Source organism: Brienomyrus brachyistius, unplaced genomic scaffold (assembly GCF_023856365.1).
Source record: "Brienomyrus brachyistius isolate T26 unplaced genomic scaffold, BBRACH_0.4 scaffold34, whole genome shotgun sequence".
NCBI lineage: Eukaryota > Metazoa > Chordata > Actinopteri > Osteoglossiformes > Mormyridae > Brienomyrus > Brienomyrus brachyistius.
This window is the reverse complement of record NW_026042309.1, coordinates 1,529,695-1,546,559: the sequence shown is the minus strand read 5'-3', so window position 1 is coordinate 1,546,559 and position 16,865 is coordinate 1,529,695. Positions and strand designations below refer to the sequence as shown.

At 44.3% G+C, this 16,865-nt stretch overlaps 2 protein-coding genes across 7 annotated transcripts in view; one reads left to right on the top strand and one right to left on the bottom strand.

The window, feature by feature from the left end:
- The first annotated feature begins 5,990 nt into the window (after nucleotides 1–5,990).
- The window catches only part of LOC125721543 (NLR family CARD domain-containing protein 3-like), a 349,177-nt gene continuing 338,302 nt past the window's right edge, over nucleotides 5,991–16,865 (top strand). For 2 of the 5 annotated variants that reach the window (XR_007385814.1, XM_048997480.1), the window contains exons 1-3: nucleotides 6,077–6,803; nucleotides 11,937–12,038; nucleotides 12,565–12,678. Coding sequence is in view for 4 of the 5 variants with exons in the window: in XM_048997480.1 (XP_048853437.1) it covers nucleotides 11,977–12,038; nucleotides 12,565–12,678 (176 nt within the window). In the remaining variant the exon portion in view is untranslated. The other 3 variants (XM_048997485.1, XM_048997481.1, XM_048997484.1) reach the window with 3 other exon arrangements.
- On the bottom strand, nucleotides 13,883–15,110 carry LOC125721559 (translation initiation factor IF-2-like). Of its 2 annotated transcripts, none has more exons than XM_048997531.1 (2): nucleotides 14,399–15,110; nucleotides 13,883–14,344 (listed from the first exon to the last, which is right to left on the bottom strand). In XM_048997531.1, the coding sequence occupies exons 1-2, from the start codon at nucleotides 14,745–14,747 to the stop codon at nucleotides 14,082–14,084; spliced, it is 612 nt and encodes a 203-aa protein (XP_048853488.1). In that variant the 5' UTR covers nucleotides 14,748–15,110; the 3' UTR covers nucleotides 13,883–14,081. The 2 variants fall into 2 exon arrangements, with proteins under 2 accessions (XP_048853488.1, XP_048853489.1); XM_048997532.1 differs by having other exon boundaries at nucleotides 13,883–14,317.

Genomic DNA, 16,865 nt, shown 5'->3' with positions numbered 1-16,865 from the left:
AAGAAAATGTGGAAGAATGAGGGGTTATCAACATTTGGACCATATATACTAACAATACATAACTTTTTGTTAAGTATAGATAATTTAATGATTATAAATCTACCCTCTGGATCTATAATTGTGAAACTGACATTTGCACATGCAAATGAATGAGGTATAAGCGAGCGTGTACACGCTTGTGTGTGTGTGTGTCCTATGTGTCTGTGTGCGCTATGAGGTCGGAGTGGTTGTGTTGACGCTGACTGCATATGTACGTGGTCGTGCCGTGCAGATGCGTAACGACTGAAGGTATTGTGTGTGACAGAGTAGAAAAGCAGGTGATTGGTGTAGTGAAAGAAGGGGGAAGTGAGAGAGACATACAAAGGGGTAAGAGAGACATACAAAGGGGCAAGTTGGTGAGGGTATACATGGGGACAAGAGAAAAGCGTAAACATCGCTAGTACTATAGTGCTGCGGAGACTGACGGGAATGTATTCAGTATGACATCACGTTAAATTAGCAGATTGACATGTATAAGCTAGAGAGATGTTAATGGAAGAGGATTAGAGGAAATAAGAAAAATATATAACGGGTTCTTATCTGGACTGGCATTAATATAACCAGGGAGTGGTACTGGGGTCGCGGTACAGCTGCCCATCCACGTAGAGCCGGTCTACGGCGATGACAGCTCGGGAGCCCTTCTGAATGAAGTTACGTCGGATTGGGAACAGAACTCTGCGTCGCTCCAGGATCTCTTTGGGGAACTGGTCGTTTACGCCAAAGTCCGTTCCTTTCAGCTCCCTGCCGCGGCTCTTCACCTGCTCCTTCTGCTTAAAATGTCCAAATTTAGCCACAATAGGACGCGGTCTCAGTGCACCAGGCCTCTTGGCTCCCAGCCGATGGACTCTCTCAAAGCAGATGTTTTTCAGGTGGGTCTTCATAAAGGTTTTAACAGTAACTTCTGCGTCCTCTTCGGCAAATTCCGAGATGCCTGAAAACACCAGGTTATCACTCATGTTACAGGCCTGTAGATCAATGACAGTCTCTTTCGTTTTTTATTTTCTTCATTTAGATGGGTCACATTTTCAGTTAGAGACTTAACCGTTTTCAGCAGAGAGTTTCCACCTGCTGCTGGCTGAACTCCAAAGATTCCCTCAGGGATTTGAATTCCTGATGTAGAATCTCGACCAGAGCCAACCTCGCGTCGAAGCTGGACAATCGCTTGTCGATTGAATCCAGGATGTCGGCAAAGTCTTTACCAGTCGGCGATGCTGTGCCGGGGGAGTCTGCCGGGCGACTTCTTTTGGAGGACGGCGTCTCACTTTTGGCTGGAGAAGATGCATTTGCGTTCTTCTTCATGACTATAATGTCGAAGTACCAGTCGATGTATTCCTGAAGAGATTCCAAATTCCCCTTGCTGTCCTCGCTGTTCATTCCGATTTTCCGCCAAGTCTCCGGCGTCTGACGTCACCTACAGCATTTCTTTTTGCTTTAACAAAATGATCCTTATACATATTAAGAAAAAATTTTAACTACAGTACATTGTATATATGCCTGGTGATTTTTGATTGAGTTTGATTATCAAACTCTAAAGGTCAGTCCTTGGGGTGTGCACTTGTGTGCGTGTCTGGGGTTTTGTGTGTGTGTGTGTGTGCGTGTATGTCTGTGTGTGTCTGTGTGTGTGTGTGTGCGTGTGTGTCTGTGTGTGTGCGTGTGTGTCTGTGTGTGTGTGTCTGTGTGTGTGCGTGTGTGTCTGTATGTGTGTGTCTGTGTGTGTGTCTGTGTGTGCGTGTGTGTCTGTGAGTGTGTGCGTGTGTGTGTCTGTGTGTGTCTGTGTGTGTGTCTGTGTGTCTGTGTGTGTGTCTGTGTGTGTGTGTCTGTATGTGTGTGTCTGTGTGTGTGTGCGTGTGTCTGTGTGTGTGTCTGTGTCTGTGTGTCTGTGTGTGTGTGTGTGTGTCTGTGTGTGTGCGTGTGTGTCTGTGCCTGTGTCCTGGGGGTCAGACTGGAGAAGCTGGCGGAGGTGTCTGAGAGGAGATGCTGAAAAAGCTTCTCAGCATCATGGACAACCCCTCCCACCCCATGTACGCAGCCATGATGGGTCATCAGAGCTCCCACAGCAAAAGACTAACTGCCTCCAAATGCAGAACCGAACGACACAGGAAATCCTTTCTACCTGTGGCAGTAAGACTGTATAACTCTTCCTCATTCTGTAGGTGATTTTTTCATAACTGTCATTAATCCTTATTTGGATTGTGCAATATTACACATCTGTTTGGTATTGAATGTTTGTTCTATCCCATCATCACATGCTGCTATCTCAATTATTCAAGGCACAACACTAAGACACTTTTCATTACCACATGCACTAATAATCTGTTATTTTATATTTGTTATAGCTTAGTTACAGTTTTTTTTTTTTTTTTTACTTTGTACAGAGTATGAGTATTTATATAGTTATAATACAAAGTATTACTCATAGTTATTTGCACTATTATTTTCTTTACCTTTATTCCTATTGTTGCACTGAGCATGTAAAGGACAAAAGAATTTCCCTCGGGATGAATAAAGTTTTTTCTTATCTTATCTTATCTTATCTGTGCGTGTGTGTGTGTGTGCGTGTGTGTCTGTGTGTGTGCGTGTGTGTGTGTGCGTGTGTGTGTGTGCATGCGCTCGCATGAGTGTGAACAAACATTTACTGAAAAAGCTTGTTTATTAAAATAACTAAGGCATTATTCTACCAAAGTTTTAAAATGTTTTTAATGTATGTCACTACTGTAAATACCGGGCACTAGTTCCTATAGCTAATACATGTAATTAAATAAACCGGGGGCGACTTATTTAAAATAAACTAACAAAATACAGCTAAAATGTTTTTGATGCTGGTTGCTAAATGCCGCTCACTACACAGCAAATGTGCCAGTGTTACATTAACACTGCATGGTGTTTATATGGGTCCAGTGTTATCTTTCACACTTTACAGAGTGCCTTGAGTGTTATTTTTACAGTGTTAAACTTTATTAACTCAAATAGTGTTCAATTTACACCATAGGGTGTTACTGTAAGTCACCGAGTCTCCACCTCCACATATCTGCCCCATTTTAATATGCGCACAAGAAGTCATGAGGACCAGAAGAGCCGTCCCACATTTACCCACCATCATGAGAGAGACTCTGACCAAACAGGACCTTACAGCTGTTTCTTGGTTTATATTGAAGGTTTGCTGGCTCAGTTCTGGCTGATCCTGAAGGTTAGAGAGCTGTGGTGCTGGTGGGTTTATAGTATGTTGGTGTGAAGTCAGCAAAAATCTCTTGGAAACCGACAGCACACGTCTCCAGAGTGGTATATGTTTTAATGGGGTGGGGGTGTATTTGATTGCCAGTCCTGCTCTTGAATGTTTAGCATATGTGGAAAGGTGTTAGGACAGTTGTGATGCCCTTTTCTGTGCAGCTCCTGGTATGGTGTGAACCCATATAGACACCATGCAGTGTTAATTTAACACTGGCACATTTGCTGTGTACTTTTAATAAGTCAACTATTTAGCAGAGCTGGGCAGCTTTATAGCTATTCAGAGTTTCTGTCAGTTTTTGAAATCCCAATAAGCGCTAAAGTTTGCCATTGTTTTTGATACAATCCCTGATGGAGTAGTTATGTTGTTGAAGAATTTTGTTCCATCTATGGATCCTGTTGAATCTGCTGTTGGTAAGGTGTGTTTTTCTATACATGCTTTTCAAGAAATAATAATTAAAAAATCAGGACATTCTTTACCCAAAACTACACCTTCGTTCCATATGTTGTTTCATACTGGAATGGCATAGTGGATAATATACCTTGGAAAAAGGTGTGGACTTTACCATGTAAGTTTTTATTAACAAATAATGTAGAAGAAGTCACCTTTAAATTGTCACATAAAGTTTATCCGTCCAAATATTTTCAATCTAAAAGGATGAGAGAGATTGACACCAGCTGTTCTTTCTGTGAATGTGACTGCAAAACTAATGCTCGTTTATTTTGGTCTTGCCCTTTTTCTGAAAAATTCTACTCTGATATGCTTAACATGATACAAACAAATGTATGTCATAATTTTCAGTTTTCTTGTAAAGATGTTTTTGCGGGTTTTTGTGACTGGAAGAATACATGTCACGATCGTCGTCGGGCGAGCAGGGAGCGGAGAATCAGGAACTCCGGCTTATTAGGTAGAACAAACAGACGAGGCAAAACACGGAGCACGACGTCTATGACAGAACTGGGGATACATACTCTGACATGGACTTAAATACACAGGACTGAATGAAACAAGAAACATCTGATAACGTCGGGGTTCCACGTGAGGTTAACGAGGGGGGCGTGGCACACAGGAGGATCGTACGACCCGAGCGTGACAATGCAGATAAATTTAATACTACTAATTTTATATTCATAAATGTAAATACAATAAATCTAACCTATTTTTCCTTGTTCACAAATTAGACCTAATAAATTATATTAATCTAATCAGAAAGTCTAAAAATAAAAAACAATCAGAACTGTATCCTGATTTGATGCGTTTTTACCTGATGTATAGACATAGTGCTAAAATGTTCTGTTATATTTGGTATTGAGATGGTATCTTTTACTTTGTAATAACTCTGTCTGAATATCATTTTTTGTTTTTGTTTTGTTTAATGTTCTGTCTGTAAAATATATTACCTGTACTTGTTGAGTATTGGAATTAAAAAAAAAAAATGTGATTCAAGTGTTTAGTTTGACCTTTACTTCGCTACACCAGTTAATATATTTTGATGAAATTATAAAATTACACAGTTTTGTCTTTGACCCCCCCCCCCCAAATACCTTGGATTCCTCCATTTCTAAATTTCTCAAATCGCCACTGTTAATGATTTAAGTGTTACTGCAGTACCGCTTTTTACACGCACGATCATCCTTAATCTGTGTTATAAGGCCACTTAAAAAAAAATTGGTTCTCGTCCTTTTTTTTGGAGGGGGTGGGTCGGGGTGGGGGGGGGGGTGGAGGGATTTTTTATTATTATTATTATTATTATTTTTTTACAAATTTTGATGGACTGTTTGGGCTTTCAAATATGTAAGAAAATACATATTTGAAAATACATACCGAAGAGAGCAGACCTACTTAGTACGCCTCCTCAGTTCTTCCAGTTTGTTGCGTTTCAAATATATTAAATGTAAGAAAATACAAGAATGTAAATTCCTTGATCCATGTGTATCTCATAAATGCCTTCCCAACTATTGATTTGGATACTTTATGCTGATGTTTCATTCGTGAATATAAAAATGATACTATTTGAAACCAATATTCTGTTTGTCATTCCCATTCTAAATGAACAACCAAGATTTTAAAATATATATCTAGAAAGAAAGTGTATTAGAACATGTTAAAACACGAGGAATTTACAAAATACAGGAACCTGAATGGTTGAACAAGGAAATGCAACTCTACAAACAAGTACTTAAGAACATGTACCACATCACTTTCCCAGATTTAAATCTTTGCACCAGCCCATCTCAGGTAGAGAAAAATTTAGGTTCATGAAACCATTCCAAGACTAGGATTACACAATGTGGATCAATCGTCGATGTGGAATGCGCAGGAAATTCAAATTTCGTCATTCTTGGGCATTTTCCATGCGATTTTTACGAAATAGAAAAAATTCGGGTCAGAGGCATTTCGGCGGGTCGGGAGGGAACGAGAACCATTTTTTTTTTAAGTGGCCTAACCGAATTACGGTTATTGTTACTAATAGATATGGACCCCTTGTTAGTTTCCCATATGATAAATATTGTGTTCAATGTTATTATTTTGCACTGTTATTTGCATTGTTCATCTCTTGTGATGAACATCTCTTGTGTATCCACATGGGCTGATGGGTTTAGGGCAGGGACAACTGTGGTGCGATTCAGGCAGGCAGGGTAACAGGAGCGGAGCACACACAGGCACTTTGGCCAGCTCGCGGGGGGGGTCCACTGAGTGGAGTGCAAAGAGCGCATGCGTCATGCAGAGCACTCGACAAGGATCGCCGCATACAGTCCTGTTTAACTAGCGGGTTTTTGTGCTTGTGTTTCAGGTGAGCGAAACTGTTCAAAAGAAGGGGCAAAGTGAAACTTACTGTGTGATACTTACGTAACTGTTTTAGGATAAATGTAAATCGATCAGAACAGTTACGAATGAGTAATACAGAAATATTGATGAATATCAGTAAGGGAAAACCTGTAGCTACTCAGACCATACAGTTGTACGAGCTCGCCCGAACATTATCAGTGTGCGTATTGAGGAAAGTAAATCGTGGGATTATTGATTGTTTATATGTATAAGAACGAATGTGTTTATCTCTGTGTTAAGTTGTTTCGAAGCGAATAAATGTTTAAATCGACATAAATGTTTAAAAGTAATTGTATGTGTAAAAATGGAATGAGCGCGAGTGGAGTGCAAAGAACGCATGCGTCATGCAGAACACTCGACAAGGATCGCCGCATACAGTCCTGTTTAACAAGCGGGGTTTTGTGCTTGTATTTCAGTGTTTTTCCGGTGAAGTAAAAATCATCACATTATTGAAAAAGAACCCTATGCATGCCTGTAATTTATTCACCTTGTCCAAGTGTGCAACATAGACACATAGATAATATCCCCCCAAAACCCTACGAAGTGCCGCTGAGTCCGTGTCCATTTTTTGCATGAGACGGAGATGATCATTTCCTGCCTGTAAACGAAAGTGAAATTAAGTGTCGGCATTTTAAAGGCAGAGTCGCCATTTTATCAAAAACATTTTATCAAGATTCTGGAGTAATGTAAAGATATTCTATGTTTCAAGGTAAGAATAAATTAATAATAAAATTGATATGTTTAACACAGCCTACATATACAGCGGAATTTAAAAATTTCAATATAATTAAACATTAAATATACGTCCGTACAGCACAGTAGGTACGTGTATCAGAAGATTTTTCAAAGATTTTGCCTGAAGAGTTTTCAAATTAACATCAATAATATTTAATTACTTACGCTCAGCCATGAGTTCGCCTAATATACTGTGCTGCGTAACTATGGACCGGGACGTAGGCTGTAATATTTTGAAGCTATATTAAGTTTTTCTTTTATTAAGTGTTGGGGATTAATGGCAGTGTGCCGAAACATCCGGGTTAAACTCTATGCTTAACATTTTATTAAATCAAAGGTTTTACTACGGATCTGTTCTGTGTTCTCCAATCTGAAATGTGCTGATCTTAATTGCAGTCATACTTTGCAGTCGTATTTAAACCGTTTAATGCAAATAGTTCGCAAGTCTGATTTTAATAATCGGTAAAGAATAAGTCAAACGCAACCCACAGCGCAGCTGAATGACAGAAGGTGGTGTCACTTACTCCGCCAAACCGTGAGTAGTGTAGCCGACCAATCACAACAAATCATTAACAGTAATAAGCTAGAAAGAGATATCTCAATGGAGGAAACTGATGATTTTATATCGTCCAAGGTGTTTAGAGATTTTTCAATACCATCGATACGAGCCAAAATCCGGGCCAGCACAGAATCGGCACCGCCCGTGATAGAATGGGAGTCGTCGTCTTCCTGACCAGCGGATACTTGTCGAGCTGATTAATTAATTTTTTTTCTTGTCAGTGTGAGAACGAGTTGAGGAAAAAATGGGAAAATCTTTGTGACTTCGACATGGTTAAATTATATTCGGAACTGTTGTAATAGCGATTTGGACTTGTCATACTTTTAGGTCCCTTGGAAATCAGAATCAGAATCGGGTTTATTGGCCAAGTATGTGAGCGAACACATACAAGGAATTAGATTCCGGTCGATGGTCTCAAGCACAACAGTGTAAAAACAACAATCTACAATATGAATATGTATTATGGATTTATATTTATAAATATAAAGGTAAATGTAAAAAAAATGTATAAAAGTGTTATTTGTATGTATATGTTTATAATATTTATAAATGTAAATATATTTATGGATACTGTGTGTATATATATATATATATATATATATATATATATATATATATATATATATATATATATATATATATATATAGTATATACAGTACATTTGTATATATATACATACATATATACATACACACACATATACACAAAGTGTGTAAATAAACAATACGATATAGTAAGCAACGTAAATCTTGTATACAGAAAATACAAAGATTACAGAAATATATCCCACAGACTGTACATACAGTGCAGTTGCAGTGCTGTAGGTGTCTAGCAGTGTGACAGATCAGCTGTTTAGGAGGGAGATGGCGAGGGGAGAGAAGCTGTTCCTGTGTCGGGTGTCCTGGTCTGCAGGCTTCTATATCGTCTGCCAGAGGGCAGCAGCTCAGAAAGTCTGTGTCCAGGGTGTGTGGGATCTGTGATGATTTTCCTGCCATTTTCCTGGATCTTAAGAGAGACAGGTCCTGGATGGAGGGCAGGGGGCACCGATGATCTTTTCTGCTGTCTGTACGGTCCGCTGCAGTCTCTTCCTGTCCTGTTTGGTGGCTGCTCCATACCAGACTGTGATGGAGGGCAGGGGGGCACCGATGATCTTTCTGCTGTCTGTACGGTCCGCTGCAGTCTCTTCCTGTCCTGTTTGGTGGCTGCTCCATACCAGACTGTGATGGAGGGCAGGGGGGCACCGATGATCTTTCTGCTTTCCCTACGGTCCGCTGCAGTCTCTTCCTGTCCTGTTTGGTGGCTGCTCCATACCAGACTGTGATGGAGGGCAGGGGGGCACCGATGATCTTTCTGCTGTCTGTACGGTCCGCTGCAGTCTCTTCCTGTCCTGTTTGGTGGCTGCTCCATACCAGACTGTGATGGAGGAGCAGAGGACAGACTCAGTGACTGCAGTGTAGAACTGGATCAGCAGCTCCTGTGGAAGACTGTACTTCCTCAGTTGTCTCAGGAAGTACATCCTCTGCTGGGCCTTTTTGAGGATGGAGGAGATGTTGGTCTCCCACTTCAGGTCCTGGGAGATGGTGGTACCCAGGAACTTGAAGAACTCCACAGTAGACACCGGGCTGTCTGATATGGTGAGGGGGAGCAGTGATGACGGACGTCTCCTGAAGTCCACTGTCATCTCTACAGTCTTGTGCGTGTTCAGCTCCAGGTTGTGCTGACTGCACCAGAGTACCAGCCGCTCAACTTCCTGCCGGTATGCAGACTCATCACCATCCTGAATGAGTCCAATGATGTCGTCTGCAAACAGATGTCGTCTGCAAACTTCAGGAGTTTTACAGCTGAGTTCCTGGAGGTGCAGTCATTGGTGTAGAGGGAGAAGAGCAGTGGGGAGAGGACACATCCTTCAGGGGCACCAATACTGAGGGACCGTGTTTCTGAAGTGACCCCCCAGCCTTACTTGCTGCTTCCTGTCTGTCAGGAAGCTGGTGATCCACTGGCAGGTAGCTGGTGACGCGCTGAGCTGGGAGAGTTTGGAGGAGAGGAGATTAGGCACAATGGTGTCGAAAGCCGAACTAAAGTCCACAAACAGGATCCTGGCATAAGTTCCTGGACGGTTGAGATGTTGCAGGATATAATGCAGCCCCATATTTACTGCATCATCCACCGACCTGTTTGCCCGGTAGGCAAACTGCAGGGGGTCCAGCTGGTGTCCTGTAATGTCCTTCAGATGGGCTAAAACCAGGCGTTCAAAGGATTTCATGACCACAGACGTCAAGGCGACAGGTCTGTAGTCATTCAGTCCTGTGATGGAGGGTTTCTTGGGGACCAGGATAATGGTGGAGCGTTTGAAGCAGGAGGGAACTTCACACAGCTTCAGGGATCTATTGAAGATGCGGGTGAAGATGGGAGCCAGCTGATCAGCACGGGTTCTGAGGCAGGAGGGGGAGACACCGTCTGGTCTGGGGGCTTCTTGGATTTCTGTTTCTGGAACAGCCGGCTCACATCCGCTTCGTGTATTCTGAGTTCCAAGGGGGAGGGTAGGGGGCTGATAGCTGTGATGTAGGACGTGGTTTTTGTACTGTACTGTGTAGATGTACTTTGCTTAAGTCCATCTGCCCTCCCCTGCTCTGCTGGAATATCACTGCTGTATACAGTGTACATGCACCCACTGCAGTCATCTACGTTCACTGACAAATGTAGTATGACCAGAAGCTTCTGCGCACGACCGTCCACAACCCCAAAGCAAAAGTATGAATTTGCCCTGGGTTCCTGTGCAGTAAAGATGAATATTCTGGGATGGGTATTCTGGCATTGATTTTGGTGTTTTACAAGCCTGGATGGGTGTATAAAAAGGATAGATAGTATGGAAACATTACACTGCTCACAAACTAATGCAACAAATTGGCTAACTGTATTCTAAAACAAAATCCGAATTATTTATGTTTATGATTTAATCACCAACGATGATTTCATGATTAGCAATTTTTCTCCCGTTATTAATTATATTTTATATGTTTAAACATCCGTTCATCCATCTTCTACCACTTTTCCGGGTCGGGTCGCGGGGGCAGTAGTCTCAGCAGGGAAGCCCAGACTTCCCTCTCCCCAGCCACTTCATCCAGCTCCTCTGGGGGGATCCCGAGGCTTTCCCAGGCCAGCCAAGAGACAGTCCCACCAGCGTGTCCTGGGTCTTCCCCGGGGTCTCCTCCCAGTGGGACATGCCCGGAATACCTCCCCAGGGAGGCGTCCCGGAGGCATCCTGATCAGATGCCCGAGCCACCTCATCTGGTTCCTCTCGATGCAGAGGAGCAGCAGCTCTACTCCGAGTCCCTCCCGAATGACCGAGCTCCTCACCCTATCTCTAAGGGAGAGCCAGCCACCCTGCGGAGAAAACTCATTTCGGCCGCTTGCACTTGTTATCTTGTTCTTTTTGTCACTACCCACAGCTCATAACCATAGGTGAGGGTAGGAACGTAGATTGACTGGTAAATCGAGAGCTTTGCCTTTTGGCTCAGCTCCTTCTTCACCATGACAGACCGATGCAGCGCCCGCATTACTGCTGACGCCGCACCGATCCATCTTTGGATCTCCCACTCCATCCTTCCCTCACTCGTGAACAAGATTCCAAGATCCTTAAACTCCTCCACTTGGGGAAGGACCTCCTCCCCGACCCAGAGAGCACTCCACCCTTTTTCGGCTGAGGACCATGGTCTCAGATTTGGAGGTGCTATGCTCATTGCAGTGCTCCAGTGAGAGCTGAAGGTCACGTTCCGATGAAGCCAACAGAACCACATCCTCTGCAAAAAGCAGAGACCCAATCCTGAGGTCACCAAACCGGACACCCTCAACACCCTGGCTGTGCCTAGAAATTCCATCCATAAAAGTCTAGTCAGAACCTCACAGCCTCACTCACCAGCTCAGGCTCCTTCCCCACCAGAGACATTCCATGTCCCTAGAGCCAGCTTCTGCAGCTGAGGATCAGACCGCCAAGGTCTCTGCCTTTGCCCACCGCCCAACTCACACTGTACCCTACCCCTTTGGCCCCTCCTACAGGTGGTGAGCCCATTGGAGGGGGGGCCCACGTGCCTTCTTCAGCCTGTGCCCGACCAGGCCCCATGGGTAAAGGCCTGGCTCTGGGGGGGGGGGGGGACGGTGACCCGCATCCGGGGGAGGGAAAACGTGAATCCATGTTTTTACTCATCATAAGGGGTCTAATGAGCCACAGTTCATCTGGTTCCTCACCCAGGACCTGTTTGCCTTGGGTGACCCTACCAGGGGCATAATGCCCAGGCAACTTAGCTCCTGGGATCACTGGAACACGCAAACCCCTCCACCACGATAAGGTGTCGGCTCCAGGAGAGGATGGTTATACATATATTTATAAAAAATGTAGATTTGAAATTTTGCACTAAACCTCTTTACTGTGTAATTCTACACGTGGAATATAATAGAATGGAGACACAATTCATCAGTTTGATGTAAAAATGCTGAGTACTCAATATTGTTTGTTTATCAATGTATCTACTTACCCTTCATGTTCACAGAGGCCCCAGCAGGAATCATCTGGTCTGGATCAGCATAACAATGGATGAATCTGCTTCTGAAATGCGCCCCCCTGTGGGGTGTAACAGAAAGAGCCCTGAGAGGTAACAGTGTTACAGCCCACTAGCATGCATGTCTCTCTGGGTCTATAGTCAGGCCAGAACATAAAAGTAAACTGGGCTCCTAGCTAGGGCTGGTCAGTGGGCAGCACTTTAATATGTGTAGCTTCATAAAAAGACCTCGCCATCTTCTGTCTTCACCGTCTTCTTCCACAATCAGCCAGTTCTTTTATACTAGAGGCGAGTAACAGACCATCCCTCCTATACAAAATGGCCACATAACAAACTAAACAAACAAACAAAAACATATAAACAGGTAAAAAGGAACATCAGTCAAGTCTAGTTGTGGAGGTTTTTAACGGTCATACTAAAAGTTTCATATAATATCTAAATTTTAGATGAGACAATTTCCTTAACAGCTGACTGTAAATAAGTCTGTTTACATCAAGAGCTTCACAGCATATCAAAGTACATGAAGGCAGAGCAGAAGGCTAAACAGCAGTGTGATGCCGTCCCCATTGTATGAATTATATTTATACCATGAGGGTTTGTTTCCTCTCGCTGCCCACAGTGTCCTGATGAAGAGAGCAGACTCCCCTGTACCCAGCTGTGTTTCCATGAAGAGTGACAGGTCAATGGATCAACCAATCACCTTCAGAGAGGGAACTTTTCCTACAGATCAAAGGTAAATGTGCATTTAAACAAACACTGTTAATGACATTCAGACTCTCAGTCAAATGGCACAGAGACACATACAAGCTATGAGGGAAAAACATATTTATAATGAATGCACCAATTTTTACCTTTAACAGATTCTATCACCTTGAGAATTTAAACAAAAGTTTTGTCTGTATTCTATATAAATAACATCTGAGGTAAATGGATGAGGATTACTGTAAAACCTGACTTCCTGCGAGCTGGAATTGGAAGTTATTTAATCCCAAAGTGGATTTTAAATTTCAGTCCTCAACACAGAGCTGGAAAAAACTGGTTTGCCTGTTTCCCCCCCTGCATGTCCATTAAAGAATGACTCGACAATAGATTGTTGTCTTGTGAGACGGATGTTTCTGTTTTGATAACAAATAATTTCACTCCCATGAATTCATTAGATCATACTCAGACGAAGGCTTCAGTTTAACATGTTTAATCGAACTGTGTGGTTTAAACAATAAACTACTATCATCAGACAAAAATGAGAAAGACTATTGGTTTCTTTGCCAAAGGTGACGTTTAAATACTTGCTGATTCAGATCATAATTAATGTGACACTGCAGTGGTTCTCATCCCCTGAGTATAAAATAAGATGATTTGTTGATCCCAGGGTTAAATTCTCTTGCGTTCAGCAACAAAGTGCACAGATACAAACAAACAATGTAAAACAAAGACGACGTGCAAAGACAGCAGATATAGTGCAAGTGAGTAAACATTTTTAGTAATAAACAAAATTTCTGTAAGTTAACAAGTTTGAGAAGTACACAGTGCATTATGAAAAAGTCCTGAAAATACAATATTGTTCAAGAAATAAATAGAAATGTGTGTTATTTATATGATTAAAAACAGAGATCAGCTTTTACCACATTAAAATTGGACGTTACCGCTGGCTGTGGGGTCTGCACATCGACAGCAGGCATTGTGGTGTCTAACGGCAGCAGGCAGGAAAGATCCCCAGTAGCTTCTTAGCTCACGGTGGGGGAATGAGCCGGTGGCTGAAGGTGCCCCAAGATAGCGCCCCCTGGAGCCTTGGCTGGGTTATGGACCTGGCCAGTGGGGCCAGTGCCCTGGGGCCTCAGGACATTAGAAGCCGTGAGTCACAACATTTATAGTGCAAGCCATGAAATGCGCCCCCCTGTGGGGTATAACAGAAAGAGCCCTGAGAGGTAACAGTGTTACAGCCCACTAGCATGCATGTCTCTCTGGGTCTATAGTCAGGCCATAACATAAAAGTAAACATTGACTATGAGGGTTAACATTTGATGTTATTTATATAGAATACAGACAAAACTAAAGATAGCGCCCCCTGGAGCCTTGCCTGGGTCATGGACCAGACCAGCAGGGCAAATTAACCATGAGGGCCCCAGCAGATAGGGCTCATGCTGACCCCCTGGGCCCCTGGGGCCCTTTACACATACAGCGAGCATTAACTCCCAAGGCCCTCAGGCCTCCTGGCATGTAGAGTGGAAGCTGGCCCCCGGCGGCACTTGGTACAAGCTGGCCCCCGGCGGCACTTGGTAGACGCCGGCCACCTGGGGTACTTGGTAGACGCCGGCCACCTGGGGTACTTGGTAGACGCCGGCCACCTGGGGTACTTGGTAGACGCCGGCCACCTGGGGTACTTGGTAGACGCCGGCCACCTGGGGTACTTGGTAGACGCCGGCCATCTGGGGTACTTGGTAGACGTCGGCCACCTGGGGTACTTGGTAGACGCCGGCCCCCTGGGGTACTTGGTAGACGCCGGCCCCCTGGGGTACTTGGTAGACGCCGGCCACCTGGGGTACTTGGTAGACGCCGGCCACCTGGGGTACTTGGTAGACGCCGGCCACCTGGGGTCCTTGGTAGACGCCGGCCACCTGGGGTACTTGGTAGACGCCGGCCCCCTGGGGTACTTGGTAGACGCCGGCCCCCTGGGGTACTTGGTAGACGCCGGCCACCTGGGGTACTTGGTAGACGCCTTTCGTGGAACACCCCCCCCCCCAACAGGCCGCGGAGGGAGACCCAGAGTGTTCCGACTGAGACTGTGCTGGTGTTCACAAGCATCTGATCTAATTAAGCGGATGGAGGGGGCTGCATGAGTCGGAACTCTGACCTGGAGGTAGCCATCGAGCTCCTAAAGCGCACAACCCTGCCAGGCCCTGTCAGCTCTCAGGCTGCCTGCCCTGCATGCACAGCTTCCCTCACTGCTGCTGGCTGACAGACAAAAGGTGATCCCTGAAGCGGTTAGTATTCTGTAATACAGTAGGACATTTCAGAGGGAGTGGCGCACGCTGATGACATCATGCACATTATGTCCACTGGAATGGAGAACAGGTGCACGATCATGACACGTTTAATGTTTCTGCATTTTTGCCAGCAGTATCGCCCCGGCTAGTGGGGGTGTGGGGACCAGCTGGTACAGAAGCAGGGGGGCAGGGATGTGGGCAACAAGCTGATAGGTGCCCCCCCCCCCTCCCGGCTAACGCTACCTGCTCACCCGCAGGTCCCAGGCCGGCGTGGCCGTGGGCCAGTCGCTCACAAAGCAGGCGGCTCCATTGATAAGCAAAGCAGAGCCATATCGAGGGGTGGGGTAGTGGGGGGTGGGGTAGCGGGGGGGATTCACTGTTTGCTGGTTGCATACGAAGCTGTGTGCTCACTCTGGTGGGGGGGTCTAGCCCTGTACGTGCTGAAGGACAGATTCGGCCCATTAGTCCTGTAGGTGCTGAATTTAACCAACAAGCTATTTAACCAGTTTCTTGACTGAGGATTGTGAATCAGATGCTGGTATTTAGCTCTGCTAATCAAGTGAATGACTCTAAATGTCACTGGGTACAAAGGGCTGCATAGAAAACTGTCCTTCCTGCCTGCTGTGTCTCTGTGTGCTGGAGCCTGATGTCACTGGTTCTCTTCTGCTGTCATGAGAGAATCAGGAAGCCGCCCCAGTGAATAAAGCTTAACATGGCAGATACATCTTTCCAAACTACAACCCCGATTCCAAAAATGTTGGGACGTTCTGCAAATTGTAAATAAAATCAGAATGCAGTGATATGGAAATCTGATGAACCTGTATTTTATTCATAACAGAACAGAAAACATATCACATGTTCAAACTGAGAAAATGCATCATCGTAAGGAAAAATTTTGAATGTCGCAGCAGCAACACATCTCAAAAGTTGGGACAAGGCCATGTTTACCACAGTGTGGCATCTCCTCTTCTTTTATCAACAGTCTGTAAATGTCTGGGCACTGAGGAGATCAGTTGTTTGAGTTTTGGGAGAGGAATGTTGTCCCATTCTTGTCTGATACAGGATTCTAGTTGCTCAACTGTCCTAGATCCTCTGTGTCATATTTTTCATTTTATGGAGCATCCAAATGTTCTCAATGGCTGGAAGATCTGGACCACTAGCAGGCCAGGTCAGTACCCGGACCCTTCTTCTACGAATCCATCATGTTGTAATTGATGCAGTGTGTGGTTTGGCATTGTCATGTGGAAAATGCAAGGTCTTCACTGAAAGAGACGATGTATGGATGGGAGCATTTGTTGCTCTAGAACCTGGATATACCTTTAAGCACTGATGGTGCCTTTCCAGATATGCAGGCTGCCCCTGCCATATGTACTAATGCACCCCCACACCATCAGAGATGCTGGCTTTTGAACTGAGTGCTGATAACACGCTGGGTGGTCCTTCTCCTCTTTAGTCCGGATGACATGGTGTCCCTGGTTTCCAAAAAGAATCTCAAATGTAGATTCGACTGACCACAGAACAGTTTTCCACTCAGCCGCAGTCCATTTTAAATGAGCTTTGGCCCAGAGACGACATCGGTGATTCTGGATCATGTTCATATACGGCTTCTTCTTTGAATGATAGAGTTTTAACTGGCATCTGTGCATGGCAGCGCGAATTGTGTTCACTGACAGTGTTTGTGGGAAATATTCCTGAGCCTATTTAGTGATTCCATTACAGAATCATGCCTGTTTGTGATGCAGTGCTGCCTAAGGGCCAAAATTTCACAGGCATCTAGTCTGGTTTTCACAGAGATTTCTCCAGATTCTCAGAATCATTTGATTACATTATGTGCTGTAGATGATGAAATATTCAACCTCTTTGCAGTTTTATACTGAGGAACTTCTTTCTGAAATTGCTCCACTATTTGTCAGTGCAGTATTAGGGGGATTGTGAC

Bases quoted from the DNA above. Each gene is read 5' to 3' on its own strand.
- LOC125721559 (XM_048997531.1), bottom strand. From the start codon at position 14,747: ATGCTTGTGAACACCAGCACAGTCTCAGTCGGAACACTCTGGGTCTCC. The intron at 14,345-14,398 runs GTGGCCGACGTC...CAAGTACCCCAG, and splicing joins GCGTCTACCAAGTACCCCAG to GTGGCCGGCGTCTACCAAGT.